The following is a 21,334-nucleotide window of genomic DNA, read 5'->3' as shown; positions in this document are numbered from 1 at the left end:
TCTCTGATTTCTGACCTGTGAGCTAGGATGTAGACACAACCCCACAACCCAAAACACTCTGTGCACCTGCTCAAGGTTTCAGACAGGCGCCCCATCCACATGGACCCTCATCTTCATTTCTGAAAACAGAGCGTGGCCAGAAAGAGGGTAAGAAAGGGGCAAGTCCGTGATCATAAAACATGGCCAGCATTAGGCAAGCCGTTAAGGGTGAAGCTGCTTGCTAAAATAACAGGATTTAATGGAGATGGAAAATGCGCTTATCTACTCCTTGCATAATTCTCCTTCTGCCTGTCCCAGCCGGCATGAGGGGCAGGGTTGTTTGTTTTGGGGAATGAGGCTGCTGAGCAAACCCTGCCGGGGTCTGCCCACAGAGTCACATGTTCAATGCTCTTTGGAATCAAACAACGTCAGGGAGCGGGAAGGAAAGGGGGAGCAGCTCCATCCTCCTCACCTCCCTCCCCCAGCTCCGGCTGGAGAGCAGCAGCAATGCTTGTCCCGGGTCTAGGCTCCCTCCATTGAAAGGTAAATACACCTGGGGCGGTAACAGCCCCCTTGAAGACTGCTTGGCAGTAGGGAAAGGGAGCCTGGGCAAGGTGCCCCACTTCTTCTCCTTGAGCACCAGGAGAAGATGCTGGCAAACAGTCGCCAGCATGCAGAGAAAGCAGTAGGGCTGTTACCGATGGGAAGCTGTTGGTCTTGAGGTGTCTGTTAGAGTTAATATTTGACCTGGTAGCAAAGGAGTGGGTGGGGGATTTCATATGGCACCCGGCCTTGTGAAGAAACGGCAATTCGTCACCCAGAAAGAGAAAATTCATCTCTTTGGCTCACTGTTCCTTCAGGGGGCTTGTTGGTTTGTTGCTTGCCTTTTCAGCTTGAGAAATTGCCACTTGTGGTCTGTTTTCTGGGCTGTGGGGCAAGGAGTACAAATGTCTTTGGACCTGAAGGGGAGTCCCAGCTTTTAATTACAACTGATGGGCAACTAATCTGTCAGAACAGAAGGGGAGAATTAATTTAGTGAAAATCGCCTATGGTCTAGGAGTAAATAAACAGGTGGCGGCAAGCAGTGGTGTTGAGTTCCCACGTCCCAAAGTTAAGTGCAAGGAAAAAATGACGGTGAGAGGCACGGACATTTACAGACACAGTGAAGATGACGGTGGGCGGAAGGTACACGAAGTTCGTTCCCCTTGATGGAGCACTTGATAGAGGCTGCTCATGCATGAAACTAGGTTTCAGTGGGCGAACTCCAGTCCTAGTGACTGAAGTCCCTGTCCAAGATCAGCCATGGGACCTTCTCCAATCTGGCTCCCTGCCATGGAAGAGAGCTGTGAGGGGAAGAAGTCACTGATCAGTAAATTTTTGGAAAGTCCCTATCCCAGTCACTTTGAAAACTGTTTCATTCATCAGGTGATCAAGGAGGAGATTTTCTGAGGTCCTGCATTAGCTTTGGAAGGTGTGCATCAATCAAGAAATCTCTTTTCTACCATCTAGCTTGTACCATAGCTTGAGCTGCACTATCAAAGAGTTTGGGTCCAGCTGCCTCCCTGCCAGCTCTCCAAAGGAAAAACCAAAGGTTTCCTAGGAGGGAAGTTCTCAATAAGCATGGGACGAGGAACTTCTTGGGAAGAACTCTCAGTGGTCAGTGAATGATAGAGAAAAGCCAGCAAACTGGTGTGGGAGAAGCAGGTCTCTGCAGGGCGAGCGACACAGGAGAGCTGTGTGACCCATCCCACACGAGGCCAACCTCAGGCTCCACTCAGGGGACATGGGGAGTGCAGGGGTGAGAAAAAGACTCAATGGGCTCCATGAAAATTGGGCAAAAAGGGGAAAGTGAGCCTGAAATTACCCATGTATGGCAGTGAGAGTGGCTGCTGGGGTGAAACAAAACACCTGGATGGACATGAGGCGCAGCATCTAGAGACAGAAGTGGAGATCACCCTGTTTGGAATAACACTTCTATGACTTAAACGCTAGAGATGTGTTTTGTTGGGACAGGAGGGAAATCCAAGGCTCAGTCTGCCCTGAATTTATCCAGACTTAATACCAGAGACTTTTTTCAGGAGAAACTTGAGGGTTGGAGAACAGATCATCCATGTTTGTAGTAGTAAGTTGAACAGGACCAGGTTATGGGCAGTGAGACGTGCTTGCTAAATGGTTAGCTTGATGTTTAAATGTTATCAGGATCTTTGTTTGGATCAGCTAGCCATCTCCTGAACAAGTCTGGGGCATGGTTCAGGGGTTAGCATAGGCCAGGGATACATCTTGTTCTTGGTACACATCTTGAATGCAACAGTCTTATTTTGGAGGCAAAGAGATCTGGTGAGTAGTATTCCACTTCACCAGAAAACTGTCCCTGGACTTTTTAGTTTCTAAAATAAATGTAAGATTACTCCAGTCAGGCAGATTACTCGAGGCAGCTTCAAACATGGGTTACTGTTAAATCCTCAAGCCTCTTCTGTCGAAGAAGCCACTGAAGTAGGTGGAATATGTAGCCCTTAGGTGTCATTTAATACTTACAGAGTATGGTCCTGTTGTAGATATTGATTCAGAAGAATCAATCTAGCCCCATTTGACAGATCCAAATCTGCGTAAGTCAAGAGCATTTTTTTTCTTGCAAAAATACAGTTTATAAAAATCTTTTGCAAAATCTTTGCAAAATAACAGGGAAATGTTGGACATGTTGTCCTCCTCAGACTAACAGGACAGGAGTGTCGTCAATGGGGAAGTTAAGACAAGAGGGAGGAAATAAAATGCCGCACAACCTCTGTGTTAGTCTGATCTTTTTTGATTTCTGCATTTCCTTCATGTTTCTGATTGGAGTTCCTTTTAGACTCTTTAGATAGAAAAAAAGGCTACAGTTGTGGGGAAAGAGCATCTCTTTCTTTGGCGTGATACAGCTCCAGATTCAGAGACATGAGGATCAATTAAATTGCTTAAAAATAGGCTTCAATGCCATGGTGAAGCCCCTAGTCTTTTTCTAATGCATCTGGATGAAATCAGCCCTGTGTTGCCCTAACATCCTTTCAAGACAGATGTAGGGAATTTACTCCAAAAAATGGACTTCTTGCCTCCATGACTAGTTGTGATGGGAGAAAAGAAATTGATTGTGCATCTCTAACTGTTGGAGGAAACAATGAAAAACACCTTTGTTTTGCAATTTTAGCGCTATAGAGCTCATGGCTATATCTGTACTACTAAATAAAACGGGACATTTAATTTACTTTTATGACTGTTACTGAACACAGGTCTGATATTGTCAAAACCAGTCTATATATCACCCCAAATCTTGTTTCTGGGTAGAGGTAGTTCAGACACCATCACTGTGTTTATGAAGTCAGGAATTTTTTTTTATATATATATATATATATATATATATATATATATATATATATATAAAGTTTGCAATACTGGAGGTGTTTCTTGATTGCCATTTTTTCATCCACTCACTCACTGCCAAGAGTTGCTTGTACAGTTCTTCACACTCAATTTTCAGTCTTATCATCCTGAATACTTTAGTATCATCATCAAACCTGGTTGCTGTTTTACCCATCCCCTTTTCCAAATCACTTAGGAATATGTGAGACTGTATGGACTTATTTGCTCACAAAGATTGCATGACTCAACAAACCTTGAGTTAAAACCACAGAGAAAATTACTGTTAGTAACAATAAGAGACCACAGTTGTTGGTTTAAGAAGACATTTATTTTTGTGTGTGAATAAAATAATAATATATATATATTGCTTCACATCCTCCAAGAGCTGCATGAACCTGAACTGATTGAACATCCAAACATCCCTGTGAGGTAGGCTGGAATAGGTGGCCAAGGTGCCAAAGTGGCTTGTGTATTAAAAGCAAAAAAGGGAGTGACTTCAGCAAGGAAAAACCTGGATCTCCAGAAGCAGTGTGCTAACAGGCCGTGCCCTCTGGAAGCTTCTTTTAATGCTCATTTGCAGGAGGGTTTAGATAGAGGAGGAATCCATCAAAATCACCTCCTCAAGGCAGTGGAAATGTTGCTGGTACAAGGGCAATGACCCAGAAAAGCCTTCTCTTCTTACTCTGCCAAAATCCTGTAAGGATACAAAGGGTCTTGTTATTTTGCTGAAGTGTAGTCTAAGCTCAGTCTCTAAAAGCCTCAATACCTGCTAATTACCTTTCAGAATAAATGTACAGGGTGGGTTCGGCCTGCAGGTTTAAAAACCTATATTTAGATGCCTATATGTGTGCTGGGTGTCTAGGTCTGCAGACATCCAGTCCACGTGAACTATGGTCACTGGCAAACTAGTTGTATTACCACTAGTAATAAAATTTTGATTCATCTCACCCCAAAATAAAGATCAGAGATTTGATTTAATTACTTAGTCACCCAAAAGTCCAGTGTCATTTGAAGAGCTCTGGGGTATCTGCTTGGACTCCAGCCATCTTTCCTGAAAAGCAATGTTTTCCCATAGGTCATGAGCTATCTCAGCCAGGCCTGTATATATGGTTTAAATACTCCAAGGCACCTCAAATGCCACTAAACCTCTCAATGTAGTTTACTGAATTGAACTCTTTGTGTCCAATTCAAAGATTTCTTTTCAAGCAACCCAGTAGGTTGAATCCTCAGCTGGACAAATTTTATACTGTACCACAGAACACCCTGTTGGTTTCAACTTCTGCTGCTGTATTGATCAACCCAGCTGAAAATCTAACAGCCCAATAGGAAGAGTTTTAATCTTGAACATTGGGTACATTCTTCTGAGAAAGAGTATTTCTGTAGAAAAATTAACACCTGGAACCAAACTCAAGAGGTCCTATTCCTTTCCCAGCACCAGTTCTCCTTGGATCAGACCCAACAGATGTTCTTACAGAAGTTTGATGTTGGAGATCTGCCATCTGCTCCTACCAGTCTATTTGCTATCAGTAGAAATTGCTTCCTGAAGAGAATGACCGTTCACAGAGACTGAGGGATAGAGTCACCCCTTTATAAAACCATCTAATATCAGGTTGCTTCCATACCATTTACTCTCCTGAGCTCCTAAGTGGATGCTTCCTTAGCATCTTAATCTCCTGACAACAAACATGTCCTAATATTGGTATGACTTGGGTTTCGTGAAACCACTGTCTGACTGAGGATCGCCACGTGCTGAACAAATGCTATGAAACCTCTTCCCTAGAGCCATCTCATCGCACTTTCTTCAGTTTCTGGGAACCTTTAAACCCTGGCAAGTCTATAATTATTATTCTGTTACTTAACAGAATAAGGAGTTCTGGAAAATTCAGAAAATATGGATCTGAGTCCTTTGTTTATTTTGAACTGGGCTCTGTCCGGTCACATCAATGGCTGAGGATCTGCCTGAACATCTCCTGTTGAGATGAGTTATGTCATCACACCTGTCCTTTTCATCAAAAGACACAGGAACTTCTCCTAATTTGCCACTAAATTTAGTGTATGTGATAGACAGTTACCGCAGATGCCAATGATCATCACATGGTAATCAGTGGAACAAAACAATTGTAAGAATTAAATGCCTGAGGAGTATGTGTTATCCTACGCTGAAGTGCATTCCCCCACGAGCACGTTCAAAACCTTAAGGAAAGAAGAAGTGTTGCTGTCAGGGAAACTCCAGACATTATTAGAAAATGGTCTTCAAAGTCAAAAGTGAAACGCACACCCAGTTGTCTCCAGTCACTAAGAAATTCACTCTTCCTCACCTTTCTACAGGCTGCACAGTGGTGGGAGGAAGAAGAGATGGGAAGAGAATGAGAAGCAGTGTTCTGTGAACATTTTTCCTGCTTTAAAATTTAATCTTCTAGGTCATTTTGGAAATTAAAAGAGCAGAGGAAGGCAGGAGACATTGTTTCCCTTGATGGGTGAAAATACTGTGAGATATTTTCCTTATAATTTCTTGAAAAAAATTCTTTTTTTCTCCCCATCAAAATTCAAAATAAAGGGAAATATATTGAATTCTGGGAAATTTTGACCCTCCTGAACTTTTGCTCTTATACATAACTTCCATCAAAATGAATTGCCTCCTTAAACACACATCTACGATGTATACATGCTCATCCTCCATCTGGACTTTCTCACAAACGGCTGCCCTGCAAGCCCCCTGGCGTTGTGCATATTATTCAAAGAAACAGTAGATAAAATGGCAGAACAAAAATGCCCTCTGATGCCCTTCAGTCCTGCGGCACTTACTTTGAACAGCATTTCAGCAGCCCCCCATGGCACGACCCCGAGGCAGCGAAGGTGGGTGGGCATGCCCCAGCACGGCAGAAATTTCCCTGGCTCCTGCACTCTGCGGTGTCAGCAAAAATAGGATCTGCAGAACCTGTGGGAAGGGGAAGACGTTATAATATCAGTGTTCAGTCTAAAATTATGATAGATAAATATGCAATAAATCATGTATTGCATTTTTAGGAAGACTGCCATCATGAGCGCAGCTGTTCTTGTTCCCACCCACTGCATAGCACCATCCCGACAGCATCAGATTTTGCCTGTCAGTTGATGGTTGCTTTTTTCCTCCTCTGCACACACTTCTGCTTACAAGCCCTTTCATTCTTTGCGGGATTTACTTTGCTTCTCACCTGGAGCAGCCTGGAAGAGGAGGAAGAGAACAGCAAAGAGCAGGTACAGGATCCTCATGGCTGCCAGTAGGTTGCAGACTGTGTGCCTCTGCAAAGCGCCTGAAAGATCGACGGAGGATGAAGTTTGAGGAAGAGGCTGGGAAAGGCACCCGGTATTTATAGGGCCCGAGGGACTGTGCAGGTTGGACAGCTGAGTGCTCTGTCAATAAGTAACTGCAACCAACCTTCTGGAAAGCAGGCTGGTTATCCCCCTTATCGCAGGTTGCAATGAAATGTTCAGCGAACATGTTGCAATCCCCAAGGGTGAATTTCCACTGACCATGTCAGTTATATAATGTGACCGTCGGCCAAACCCCACCGAGCTGCACCAATTCGCATGGCTTTTGCCAGACCTGTTTCCAACACAGGCACGGGGATGGGTCAGGCAGAGGGCTTGGGGTCAGCCACCGTTGGAGTCTGGTCCCAGTGTTGACCCTGGATCCATCGCCCACTGACAAGTCACATAACATTTTGTCTCCGTCTCCCCCTCCCTGTCACCAGGCAGGTGATGTCAAAGGCAGAGGAAAGCATTGGGAAACATCTGAGTCAATGCAACTTTGCTTTGTCACTTTTTAAACAGGTTTCAGGACATCCTCACCCACTGCAGAGGGCTGACACAAAGCTCTCTCCCTCCTTTAATTCTTACTTAGATGCCCCCTTGAGTGCTTTGCATTTTTAACAGCTTTTGATGTCCCCTTTTTGTTTCCCCTCACGTTGCCCCAAAAGGTTGGGAGAATGGGCCGATTCCATAAGAATTTATGAAGTTGCATTGTGATTATGGGTGTGATGGCTCTCCTTGCAGCCAAGGCAAGGTGATTTCCAGATTCAAAGCGAAATTGTAGCAACTGATTGAACCAGTGGCCGATTCTGAGCTCCTGGAGGACCTTTCAGTGGCTAATTTTAGCCCTGGCAAAGTTGAGTTTGCAGTATGTGAGGGGCAAACCTGTGACTGATTTTTAAAAGACTGAGTTCGGCTGAAATGGCTGGGCAGACATAATATCTCGAACTGCAGTGTCTTCTTGGGCTTCGCTTCAGAGCATGATCCCCGTGGCTGTAAATTTTCTGAGAAGCATTGGTTAGGAGATCAAAACACTGAAGGTTCTTCTTCATGAAATCCTGGGCTTGTAGATGTCAAAGGACTGCAACAGCTTCGCACCCATGGGAATCCTCCCTTTGCCCAAATACTGTCACACATAAAAAAAACAGGTTAATCTCTGTCAAAGCCCAGACATTTCTGCAGTTCCTAGCTCTGGCATTCTGGTTCAGCGGTTTGCTTCCTTATTACCTCGCTTATTATATTTAACTGGGAGTTAATGGTATTTTTGTTCTAAGAATTATTAGTAGGATGAAAACATTACTGATGTTTAACCTCCATACTAACGGGCAAGCTTAAGTGGCTGGGAAAGTAGCAACGTGAGTTACTGAAGTGTTTATGCAGTGAACAACAGTAAGATAAATATTGATTTCCCTCTTCTACCCATAAAATCTAATTAACCAGGAAATGCCAAGCGCTCCAGAATGTCCTTTTTTGTACCCTTGCCTTGGAAACTACCTCCTTTTTTGCCAGCAACCATCCAGCTTTCCCCATTTCTAATAGAGAGGAGAGCTGATTTGTCACTCCTCTCTTTTCTCTTTCAGTGAGTTGTCAGTGGGACACCCTGACAGAGAGACAGACACTTGACCTGCAACATGAACGTGAAGAAACCAGGAAACAAAACCCTTTTGTTTTTATGAAGACCCATTCAAATGTGAATTTCCCCCATCTGCCTTTCATTTAGGCAGGACAACATTGTTGTGATGTTTCGCAAACAGAAGTGCGTTTTTTGGAGCGCTCATCACTCCCTAGAGAAGTTCATGTTAGGGAGGAGTCATGTTTTCCCCAAATAAAATCAGAATGTGGCATTGGGGAAGGTGGTGACTACTCTTTGCCATCACCTGCAGTATCTGAGCAAGTTCCCCTCGCTTTCAGGTCTGTACTGTTTCCCACCTGTGGAACACTATAAATCTATTATCAGAGTCAAATTGTTTGAATTTCAGTGATGCAAACTGCCATAGCATTCATAGATCTCGCTGAACACCCTTATTTCCTGCAGAAGGAAAGCAGCCCTCTAGGAAAGTGATCAACATTTTAAGCCCTGCTAGCACAGGCAGCCTGAAAATGTCATTCAGAGCAACAGGAAAATTCCATGACTTTGGCTCCTACTAAAAACAGACAGGTGCAAGCTGGTTGCTTAAAACCAGGCCAAACTTGTATAAAATGCCCAAAGAGCAGGGCAATTTGTGCAGCACGGCCGTGAACCGGGGCTGGGACACGAGAGCATGTGCGTGGAGCTGTGCCCCACGGCAGTCAGGGCCAGGAAGGAGTCCTGGAGATCTCTGTTGAACGTTAACTTCTAGACATGAGCTGGGAACTCAAGGAGTTGTAGGTACCTACCCCAGAGAAATCAAGCTGTCCAAGCAAATAGGTGTTGGGGCGACTTTACTTAAAACCTTATGCAAGAATACTGCAATACAAATAAGACATAAAAGATTCCATGAGAATATTGGTAGCAAACGAGAGAAAGGGAAGACACACATGACGCTCAAAAGACATTTAATTTTGCCTTTGAGATCAGGAAGAGATGGCCAGCTTATAACAGCAGAAGCTCCCTTACCTGTGCTCCAACAACTATTTCTAAAGAAGACTTCGGTACATCAGCAAACGGAGATCTCTGGATGATCGTGAAGGACACAATATCTCAGAATGGTGCTCCCCTTATTTCTCTCTATTTTGTAAATCTGTAAGGTATGAATAGATATTTATGTTTTGATGTTTGCAATCCAATTGTGCTGATTTTGCCTTAGCAGCACAGCTTTCCAAAGGTGATATTGCAAGCAAAATCTGAAATGCTGAGTGGGGCCAGCCCTTGCAAACATCACCTCCTTCTGATTGATAAAGGAGCACACAACGACTGAGTAGATTTCTTGGTCATCTGCAAGGCAGGTGTTTTTCTTCTCTTCTTCCCTTCTTGGTAGAGGAACTGTGTCCCATAAAAGTTCATAATGAACATCGTATATAGCGTTGATTTCTTTTGGCATCAACATTTTCTCAAAGAAGTTCTCTTAAGCACAACTTACCAGCTAATGGCTAATAAAATGTTGAGGTGAGGGTTTTTCAGAGTCTAAAAACTATTATACTTTTGAGAATGGTTATTTATAATGGGGTACATGTATTTGGGCACTGGTAAGACTTGATTTTGCCATTTTAACTGTAAGTATGCCTTTAAAACTGCATAGGGACATGGTTATTTATGAAAGCATACGCTTATGCCCCGCTAAAACCAAGTTCACGTTAGCACATACTTCAGTATTCTCCTGGCTTTCCTAATTATGGCACAAATCTTTGCAATACATGCGGAGTGATTTATGTTTGCAGTGCTTCATCTTCCGTTAGTCGCCAGTAAGTTAATTAATTATGATAATAATATGTTCTTTAATTGTGCCCTTTGTCTGACGCTTCCAGGTTTTAGCAAACAAGATAAAAGAACATAGACTGAAATCTTACATTCATTTTATCACCATCATCGTGTACACACAGGGCAGTTTTAACAAACACATTTGGGTTTTCCTACTTTTGTAGCTGGCTAGTCGGCTTTTACAGTTTTCTATGTGGGAAATCAATGTCAATCAAATTTACAGCTCTTTCCTTTGCAATGTAAGTAATGGGGTGGTTCTCTCCCACAGCTGACTGCAGAAACCTGGTGGTAAGAGATGTGCATTCTTTGCACCTCTGCCTGGATAGCTACAGGTAAAGCTGGCATCCAACCTGCTTCTCCATTGCATCTTGCATCTCTTGACACATAGGCATATCACTCATAGTTCAGGGAAGGAGCAGCTCAAACCAATCAGTCTGCAAATCCATGTGTAGTCTTGACCACTGCCATGTCCATTTATTAACTTGCCGTCCCCCAGGGTATCCTTTGGCATAGTTTTGCACAATGAGAATGGGAACATGAGGGCTGATGTTGCTTCGTCCATGGAGCTATGTTAGTGGAAATCCTCTAATAGATACACTTTGCTCTTGTGCAAAATATTCCCACATGTGACTCGTCAGTAGAGTGTTTTATGCCATTTCACATGGGCTAAATGGGTGCACAAGGCTCAAAGCAAAGACCGTCATGCACATTTTACCTCTGTTCTTCCATCATCTTGAGTGCCATCACGTGGCACGTACAGGACATCCAGGTGATCAGGCCCAGTCAGCATGGCTTGATGAAAGGCAGGTCCTGCTTGACTAACCTGATCTCCTTCTATGACACGGTGACCTGCTTGGTGGATGAGGGAAAGGCTGTGGATGTTGTCTACCTCAACTTTAGTAAAGCCTTTGACAGTGTTTCCCACAGCATTCTGCTGGAGAAACGGGCTGCTCATGGCTTGGACAGGTGGACTCTTCGCTGGGTAGAAAACTGGCTGGACGGCTGGGCCCAGAGAGTTGTGGTGAATGGAGTTACATCCAGTTGGTGGCCGGTCACAAGTGGTGTTCCCCAGGGCTCAGTATTGGGGCCAGTCCTGTTTAATATCTTTATCAGTGATTTGGATGAGGGATTCGAGTGCACCCTCAGTCAGTTTGCAGACGACACCAAGTTGGGCGGGAGTGTTGATCTGCTCGAGGGTAGGAAGGCTCTGCAGAGGGACCTGGGCAGGCTGGATCGATGGGCCCAGGCCAATTGTGTGAGGTTCAACAAGGCCAAGTGCCGGGTCCTGCACTCGGGTCACAACAACCCCATGCAGCGCTACAGGCTTGGGGAAGAGTGGCTGGAAAGCTGCCCAGCAGAGAAGGACCTGGGGGTGTTGGTTGACAGCCGGCTGAACATGAGCCGGCAGTGTGCCCAGGCGGCCAAGAAGGCCAATGGCATCCTGGCCTGTATCAGCAATAGTGTGGCCAGCAGGAGTAGGGAAGTGATCGTGCCCCTGTACTCGGCCCTGGTGAGGCCGCACCTCGAACCCTGTGTTCAGTTTTGGGCCCCTCACTACAAGAAGGACGTCGAGGTGCTGGAGCGTGTCCAGAGAAGGGCAACGAGGCTGGTGAGGGGTCTGGAGAACAAGTCTTCTGAGGAGCGGCTGAGGGAACTGGGGTTGTTTAGCCTGGAGAAAAGGAGGCTGAGGGGAGACCTCATCGCTCTCTACAACTCCCTGAAAGGAGGTTGTAGCGAGGTGGGTGTCAGTCTCTTCTCCCAAGGAACAAGCGATAGGACGAGAGGAAACGGCCTCAAGTTGCGCCAGGGGAGATTTAGATTGGATGTTAGGAAAAATTTCTTCACTGAAAGGATTGTCAAGCATTGGAAGAGGCTGCCCAGGGAAGTGGTTGAGTCACCATCCCTGGAGATGTTTAAAAGATGTGTAGATGTGGTGCTTAGGGACATGGTTTAGTGGTGGACTTGGCAGTGCTAGGTTAACGGTTGGACTTGATGATCTTTAAGATCTTTTCTAACCTAAATGATTCTATGATTCTATGATCAGTCCTCACTGTGCTTGTGATATCTAGAATGATCCTCTATTAGAGAAACTCCTTAAACCTTTTAGAAGAAGAAAAGTACAGCAAAGAGCAGTTAAAGAATTCTGATGTGCAAGAGACTTGCTAGCATCGCTGAAAAGGCACAAAGCTGAGGTGGGCAGAAGAGGAGGCTGCAGGGCCTCTGTGCACGTAAGGTTCAGGGATGCTGCAATGCTGAGGTCTGGGAACCTAGTCAATTATTACCTACCCTTGATTGCTTTGATCTCAATTGCATGTGGCCTCATGTTGCAATCCACACAGTGAGTCAACATTAAATAGACCTGTACATACACGATGACGTTGAAAATCAGCATAGAGAATGTAATGTCCTCTGCGCCCCTAAAGCCTGTGCAAAACGAGGATTCCTCTGTAAAGATGAGGGCGAGAAGGAATAATAATCAGTGTTTGAGAGGAAGGCTGGGAGGCAGGTTCTTCTGTATGTTATGGAGAAAAGACTAGTACTTCTCTGGTCTTGCATGATGAGTTTCCTGATCTGTCCCATGGCGCTAATGTTGCTGGAGTGATGCTTTTCCTGGAAAGAGCTGAGGCTTCTGTGTGGATGGTGTCATATGGAATAGCAGACAAGCTCGAATTTTTAAGAATTATTGTGCAGTTGACTACGAACTAAAACACCAGAAGTGTTTTCATTAGACGGTGAGCAGTGTCTACATGCTTCTCTCTGTGCAGCACCAAAATGGCTACTCCTGTGGTGTATTGGGTGGATTTCTGTTGACTCTGATACTGTCATCATCAAAAATAAAATCACTGGAGCTCCTTTGGCTCTTGTTAGGTAGGAAGATGCTAATGCCGCGGTCACAAGAATTGGAGTCATACATAGGCTCTGCAGAGGGACCTGGACAGGCTGGATCGATGGGCCCAGGCCAATTGTATGAGGTTCAACAAGGCCAAGTGCCGGGTCCTGCACTTCGGCCACAACAACCCCATGCAGCGCTACAGGCTTGGGGAAGAGTGGCTGGAAAGCTGCCTGTCGGAAAAGGACCTGGGGGTGTTGGTCGACAGCCGGCTGAACATGAGCCGGCAGTGTGCCCAGGCGGCCAAGAAGGCCAATGGCATCCTGGCCTGTATCAGAAATAGTGTGGCCAGCAGGAGTAGGGAAGTGATCGTGCCCCTGTACTCGGCACTGGTGAGGCCGCACCTCGAATACTGTGTTCAGTTTTGGGCCCCTCACTACAAGAAGGACGTTGAGGTGCTGGAGCGTGTCCAGAGAAGGGCAACGAGGCTGGTGAGGGGTCTGGAGAACAAGTCTTCTGAGGAGTGGCTGAGGGAACTGGGGTTGTTTAGCCTGGAGAAAAGGAGGCTGAGGGGAGACCTCATCGCTCTCTACAACCACCTGACAGGAGGTTGTAGCGAGGTGGGGGTCGGTCTCTTCTCCCACGTAACTAGTGATAGGACGAGAGGAAATGGCCTCAAGTTGCACCAGGGGAGGTTTAGATTGGATGTAAGGAAAAATGTCTTTCCTGAAAGAGTGGTGAAACATTGGACCAGGCTGCCCAGGGAAGTGGTGGAGTCCCCATCCCTGGAGGTATTTAAAAGACGTGTAGATGAGGCGCTTAGGGACATGGTTTAGTGGGCATGGTGGTGTTGGGTTGTCGGTTGGACTCGATGATCTTAGAGGTCTTTTCCAACCTCAATGATTCTATGATTCTATGATTCTATATATCACAGGTCAGCATGGCATTGACCTTCACCTGCATATGCATTCTTGTTTTCATGTGTAATAGACAAGTCCGTTGTGTCTGCTACATCCAAAATCTCATTATAACCTCTCAAGTTGTAGCTAATGCAGTTTGTAGAGTCTGAACAGTGATTCAGCTGACCTCTCTGTGTCTGTACAAACAGATTAAAAAGTGCCAGGACATGATCACTGAAACTTGATCATCCATAACATTACATTATTAGAACAGGCCTGGCAGTTTTGGCCTCTGCTACCTCTCTGCCAAAAACTCCTGGGCTGTTTCAATGATTAGTCCTGGCTAGGAACCATTCCAGTAGGCAGTCTGATGCGGTAACCTTGTTTTGGAGGCTAAGGCAGTTGTACAATATGGGTATGGTCACGTCATGCCGTAGGATCTCAGGACCTAGAGAAAGGTACTGTTACTAGCACATAAGTATAGCTCTCCAGTCCGTATTTGCAACTAATCATATTACAGGTATCCATATTTGTCTGGTTTTGCACCAATTGCAAATGAGTCTTTAACAAGGTGCTCGAGCAACTGCCTTCCTTCCCTCTACCCATAGCTCGGCTGTCTTGAACACCTCTTTGTCTTGCTGCTAGCAATCTTTCCTGTGCTATAAGTGATTTGGGATTAAGGCAACTATCTTCTACACACATCGGTGTCCTGATTAAGGTTTGGAGTTCCACAGGGCTTTCTCCCCATGCCTGTCACAGTGATTAGGTGCTTGTGAGTGACATCTAAATCACACGTTGGAAGTCAACCATTGCAGATCTCTGCTTGGACAGATGACACACAGCGAGGGATAATACTAATGGAAAATGTATCACCAATCTAACAAACAAAATATGTCCATGGAGTTTTAAAAGATGCCTTGGAATACAATCCTTTAAAGAACGAAGAAAACAAGCCACCTGGAGGACTCCCTTATAATAAATACCTAGTTACTTTATTTTACCTAATTACTCATTTCTGTCCCTCTGGAAAGCAGCTCACATCTTCTGAGGTCAACATCACAGGCAAAACCCGGTTATGTAAACCATGACATAATCAAGTACATAATCAATTTCCAATGAACTAATCAGTGCATTGTGTAATGCACACAGGGGCTGGAGGCGCATGCGGTATTTGCTTTCTACTGCCCAGCGGGCTACATCTGCTGGGGATGGGAAGAGAAGGGGCAGTGCCTGGCTGGGGACTAAGAGCTCTTTCCTTGTGCCTTCGTCACCAAAATGTTCGCTTCCCAATTTCTAGTTTAAGACAAGTTTCAGTTAATTTTCTTGCTGGAACTGCACCCTTTGTGGGTTTAAAACACCTCAATATATGACTATACCACTTCTTAGGGGTCAGAGACAGGACTCCAAGCGTCTCCTTGATATCTGCTGTCTCTGCCCTTTAAATATCTCCTTGAGATAAGCATCTATCAGGTGAGCTCTGGGAGCACCATGTAAATCTGCTCTCTGCCTCTCTCCTTATTTCATCTCCCCATCCATGGATGGTGTTTCCCCACCACTCTGGTCCCCATGCTGGGGGATGAGGCTTGGTCCGATCTTAGCTGGGAGCAGGACTGATACTGCAGCACCTGCAGAGGCCAGCCTGAAAGAGTCCCTCAAAAGGAAAGGGAAGCCACTGAGTTGTTAATTTTTGAACTCCCTTGTTCACAGGGAGTTGGCTTATGCCTTACGACAGGGCGTAAGCCAATCTGATTTTCACCTGCTGAAGTTGACAAAAAGCTCAAGGCCGTTTGCAGGGACCCAACCCCACAGCAGCTAAGAGGGTCACTTCCAGCCTTCTGCATAAAGGTCTCCACAGAGCCACCCACGGCTAATAGCTCCTGCTCCCCCGTGCATGACTTTGCTGGGAAACCGTGCCTTTAATGGCAGCACCTCAACGCCCCCTCCGAGGATGGGATTCCTCCTGGGTAATGAGCCAGACACTGCCAGGCAAATGACCTTTGAAAAGGCCAAGACCTGCCAGCAGCACTAAGGGCTGCGTTTCTCAGGAGTCCTCTGTACACTTTTCATGCCCACATCTTTGCTGGGGGTGTAAAACACAGTTTCACCCACCCTTCACCCTCATCTCCAGCCCTTCAGAGGGGCAGTGTGTATGGTTTTGAGGGTGTTGGTGCAAAGAACGTATGTAAAGGTTTGGCCTTGGTAAGGAATTACAAAAATACAGCAAAAAGCCTAACTCCTTATCAATGCAAAAATGTGTCACCTCTTCACAGGCAAGCTCCACAGATCACTGCTCTTTAGGTAGGAGCTGCAAGGCAGAGTCCTCTGGGCTGCCTAGTCATGTCATCTGAAGCTGACTGTGAATAGGTACATATTTAGCCTTAAAATCTGAGTTTTCTTTTCTGTCTAACTCCTTCCATTGGGTTGGGGCAGAAGGATAGATGATGAACAGGGAAATTTTGGTATGCCAGAAGTTATTTTGGCATACCTTCCTGCGTGCTGATGGAGTCTGGTGATGGGTGACAGTGGAGCCAGTCCAACAGTGGGTGGAAGGAGGTCGCCAGAGGAAGGACGGGAAGGAGAGTTGTCAACCATGCAACTAAACATGATGGGTACCATTCCTAAGGCAACTAGGATGGCTGGCCACATCCATACTGTTAAACTCTTTCACCCCCCAGAACAAGGGGTCTGAATTAAAACTATCTATTGGGAATGGTCCCTGGCCCATGCCAACCCTCAGCTATGCCCAGGGATAATTTGGGTCAGTGCTAGTTGGCCTGGGCCCAAACTGTGCCCAAGTTAGCCAATATTACAGAGTCACAGTCCTGTACCTCTTCCCCTACACTGGTTTACTTGCCAACATGGACATGATGCTGCCGTGGGGAATTTTGCTATGGATGTTCTCACAGGAGAGGGTAGCTAGAGCCTTTCCCTCTTTCATAGAATCATAGAATCATAGAATCATAGAATCATAGAATCATTAAGGTTGGAAAAGACCTCTAAGATCATCGAGTCCAACCGTCGACCCAACACCACCATGCCCACTAAACCACGTCCCTAAGTGCCGCATCTACTCGTCTTTTAAATACTTCCAGGGATGGGGACTCAACCACTTCCCTGGGCAGCCTGGTCCAATGTTTCACCACTCTTTCAGTAAAGACATTTTTCCTCATGTCCAATCTAAACCTCCCCTGGAGCAACTTGAGGCCGTTTCCTCTCGTCCTATCGCTGGTTCCTTGGGAGAAGAGACCGACCCCCACCTCGCTACAACCTCCTTTCAGGGAGTTGTAGAGAGCGATGAGGTCTCCCCTCAGCCTCCTTTTCTCCAGGCTAAACAACCCCAGTTCCCTCAGCCGCTCCTCATCAGACTTGTTCTCCGGACAAGTCTTTCCTTGTCTCTCCTTCCCCTCAACTCACTCCTCCTGCCCCAAAACACTCCTCAGTTATGCTGGTATACTATTTGGACCAAAGCTGTTGCAATCACACCACAAATAAGTGAAATCTCTGGCTTTTCCCCTACAAACTAATTGGGCCTTTGGATTACAACAGTTCTTTATTTGATCAGCAATTTCACCAGTATAAAGGACATAGGTCTTGTGTAGTGATTTAGTTGCAAGAGGAGTTTTGAGTACAGGAATATGATTTAAAATCTCAGAAGCATAAAGGAAGGAAGGAAGGAAGCAAGCGAGCAAGCTAGCAAGCAAGCAAGCTGTGGGACCAAATCCCATTTGACAGACAGCTCCTGTTCTTACCTAAGTGACAAAATCCCAGGGAAAAGTTCATACAAAGGGAAGAAAATTTGGTTGATTTTCCATGCACAAAAGACTAAGAAGCAGTTGTTCATCTTCCACTGGCACAAACCTTGTGAAAATGGTGTGCTGAGAAAAAAACATGGCCATGAGATCAGGCACCCATGAAAAGTGTACTGATAATAGCCAGGTGAGGTCTCCCAGCTCTTTCAGATGGGGGAATTAACGTGCATCTGCGTGGCTTTCCCCCTGCCTTTCTTCAGCTGTATAAAGTAGGGACCTCACCCTGCTGGGGAAATGGATAGATAGTGGATTTTGCCTTTTTTCCTGATGTAAACATGTAAATAAATGTACTGCAGGCTGGAACAGTGAGATTTTTATAGACAGCTCTCCATACTTTGTTTCCTTTGCACTGAAATTTGGTAGTCCCTGTTGTACCCCATCTGGTACCTGGACAAGCCCTTCCCTAGTGGGAAGTCACCAACTGGAAAGGGAAATAAAGGCACACAGAGAAGCAGGCAGAGGAGGGGAGAGCAGCCAGGAATCTTCTGAGTCTTGTTAAGGTATTGCACATGATTCGGTGGCAGCTGAACTTGCCTTGCTGGTTAATTGTGCAACTAATTGATGCTTACAGCAAATTTAAATTATTTGGGACAGCGGTAGAAGGGGTATCTGAGCTACCCTGGCACCATCATCTGTGTGTCCTTTTCTCTCTTGATCAATAAGAAAAATTGCTCACAATCCTTTTTCTGGCAGTTTGTATATTGGAACATGATCAGGCAAATTCCCAGGAAAACACCCTGGAAAAGTGGTAAACACACAAAAACATCCCATTTCTGGAATCAAGTGTCAGTGGGAAGCTCAGAGAGTGTATCAAGGAAAATATGAGGCTCTGACTGTCTTTTTCTTAATCTTTTCTGTGGATATCTGGACCGCTGTAAGAGACAGGACCCTGGAGTAGGCGTGGAATGACTCTGCACAACCTTTCCTAGCTTCCCTTTGAGATGACTTGCCTAAGATCGCACAGAAGGTTGGTCAGGGCAGAGCCTTTCAGGGATGGCATGGTGAGCCACATGTGGAGCCTCCGAAGACACAAGTTTGATTCCTTGCTCAACAACCTGTTCCCAAGAAAGTCTTTCCATCCCCGTGTTGATAAAACCAGGAGTTTTCCTCTCCTCTCCTTCCCAGGGGCATTGTAAGAATCAATATATGAATGGTGAAGATGCTCTGTTGTCCCAGGGGATGCCAATACATCTGAGATGCTGTAAGGAGAAGGACTCTTTGGTACCAACCTTGGGAGAAGGACAATTATGTGCTGAGCAGGGCCATATGCTCCATCTCCATCTTGCCGCTTTCTTTCTCGGGAGAAATTCACATCCTGACTTCTTCACTGCAAACATAAGGCATGAAAAGTGTCTGGCACGCTTCTGGGGCTTTGAAAACTCAATGAACAGTGATAGAGCAGGGAATATTATTCGAAGAACAGTCACCTTCAAACTGATGAGCTCTGACTTGTATACCTCTCATTTAGACATTGATCCATTTGAAAAATTTACTTGATTGCATCTCACTGTCAGCATTGGTGTCTGCTTACGAGGTTGGTCCTTGTGCTTTGTCTAGGTCTTCCTGGACTTTGTTCTGACATTTGTCCAGTTCCTAAGGAGGCAACCTGACATTCACTCAGGAGTATATCCCGGGTCTGCACCTGGAAAAACAAGTGAAAAATAGCAAAGAGAGCTTAAAAAAAAAATCATTATGAATGCAGGTCTTGAACCTGGTGTCACAAAGAGATTTGAAGATTTAGTTGGAACAGTGGAATAAAGAAGTTAGATAGTTTTGGCTCAAAAAAACCTATATCTAAGAGAAAGGTGCAACCATGAATGTATATGTGTGTGAGTGTGCGTGTGTGTTTTCAGGTTTGGCAATTGAAACAGAAATAGATCTAAGAAGTTGCTTTGAGCCCTTTTTAATGTTGTTTTGCCCTGAAATAATTCCAAAGAAATATTCCTCTCTTGTGGATTCTTGGCTGATAATCCATCTCATACCACATCTGGTTTATGGTCTGATTTTAAAGTTATCAGTGTACTATCTGAAAGCCTTTCTATCTCCTGATTGCAGAGAAAGATAAATATCAGCCACATGCTATCACCAAAATATACATTGGGAAAGAAATAATCCCCAACAGCTTTGCTGGGGCAATCCTGACCTTATGTTATAACATGAGAACAGAGCAATGTCCTATTGGACCATCTATGTCTAGACCTTTTTGACCTTGCTGGTACCATCTGCCTTCACAGCCTCCCAGGGCAGCAAGGTCAAGAAGTTTGCTGTCTGCAAAGGTCAGGACGTCTCTCCTGAGTTATAACTGCCAGTCCAGTGTCATGGTCTGGGTTATTTTTCCCTAGATGCATTTCCCTAGTGTACTTCTGCCATCTATTTTCTCACTCACTCCATTTTATGAAGTTCCTTGCAATTGGCACAATGTCCCACTGACTGGAAAAGGGGAAACATAACCCCCATTATTAAAAAGGGAAAAAAGGAAGACCCGGGGAAATACAGGCCAGTCAGTCTCACCTCTGTGCCTGGGATCCTCCTGGAAGCTATGCTAAGGCAGATGGAGGACAGGGAGGTGATTCGAGACAGCCAGCGTGGCTTCACCAAGGGCAAGTCCTGCCTGACTAACCTCGTGGCCTTCTATGATGGAGTGACTACATCAGTGGACACGGGAAGGGCTACAGACGTCGTCTATCTGGACCTCTGTAAAGCCTTTGACACTGTCCCCCACAACATCCTTCTCTCTAAACTGCAGAGGGATGGATTTGATGGGTGGACTGTCCAGTGGGTGAGGAATTGGTTAGATGGTCGCATCCAGAGGGTAGTGGTCAACGGCTCAATGTCCAGATGGAGGTTGGTGACGAGTGGCATCCCGCAGGGGTCCGTATTGGGACCGGTACTGTTTAATATCTTCATCAATGACGTAGACAGTGGGATTGAATCATAGAATCATAGAATCACAGAATCATTGAGGTTGGAAAAGACCTCTAAGATCATCGAGTCCAACCGTCAACCCAACACCACCAGGCCCACTAAACCATGTCCCTAAGCGCCTCATCTACACGTCTTTTAAATACCTCCAGGGATGGGGACTCAACCACTTCCCTGGGCAGCCTGTTCCAATGTTTCACCACTCTTTCAGTAACGACATTTTTCCTTACATCCAATCTAAACCTCCCCTGCCGCAACTTGAGGCCATTTCCTCTCGTCCCATCGCTTGTTACTTCGGAGAAAAGACCAACACCCACCTCGCTACAACCTCCTTTCAGGGAATTGTAGAGAGCGATGAGGTCTCCCCTCAGCCTCCTTTTCTCCAGGCTAAACAACCCCAGTTCCCTCAGCCGCCCCTCATCAGACTTGTTCTCCAGACCCCTCACCAGCCTCGTTGCCCTTCTCTGGACACGCTCCAGCACCTCAACGTCCTTCTTGTAGTGAGGGGCCCAAAACTGAACACAGGGTTCGAGGTGCGGCCTCACCAGGGCTGAGTACAGGGGGACGATCACTTCCCTACTCCTGCTGGCCACACTATTTCTGATACAGGCCAGGATGCCATTGGCCTTCTTGGCCGCCTGGGCACACTGCCGGCTCATGTTCAGCCGGCTGTCGACCAACACCCCCAGGTCCTTTTCCGACAGGCAGCTTTCCAGCCACTCTTCCCCAAGCCTGTAGCGCTGCATGGGGTTGTTGTGGCCGAAGTGCAGGACCCGGCACTTGGCCTTGTTGAACCTCATACAGTTGGCCTGGG

The 21,334-nt window shown here is 45.8% G+C and overlaps 1 protein-coding gene and 1 long non-coding RNA gene across 2 annotated transcripts; one reads left to right on the top strand and one right to left on the bottom strand.

The window, feature by feature from the left end:
* The first annotated feature begins 411 nt into the window (after window positions 1-411).
* Window positions 412-8,521, top strand: LOC143158940 (uncharacterized). The gene is made up of 2 exons (XR_012995074.1): window positions 412-522; window positions 8,244-8,521. It is a non-coding gene; the product is annotated as an uncharacterized LOC143158940 (long non-coding RNA).
* LOC143157694 (gallinacin-10-like) lies at window positions 6,174-6,692 on the bottom strand. The gene is made up of 2 exons (XM_076332590.1): window positions 6,567-6,692; window positions 6,174-6,310 (listed from the first exon to the last, which is right to left on the bottom strand). Exons 1-2 carry the CDS (start codon window positions 6,622-6,624, stop codon window positions 6,174-6,176), a joined length of 195 nt encoding a protein of 64 aa, XP_076188705.1. The 5' UTR covers window positions 6,625-6,692.
* Window positions 8,522-21,334: the final 12,813 nt, after the last annotated feature.

This window comes from Aptenodytes patagonicus, chromosome 3 (assembly GCF_965638725.1).
Source record: "Aptenodytes patagonicus chromosome 3, bAptPat1.pri.cur, whole genome shotgun sequence".
NCBI lineage: Eukaryota > Metazoa > Chordata > Aves > Sphenisciformes > Spheniscidae > Aptenodytes > Aptenodytes patagonicus.
Note: the sequence above shows the minus strand (reverse complement) of the source record. Positions and strands in the feature narration are given on the sequence as shown.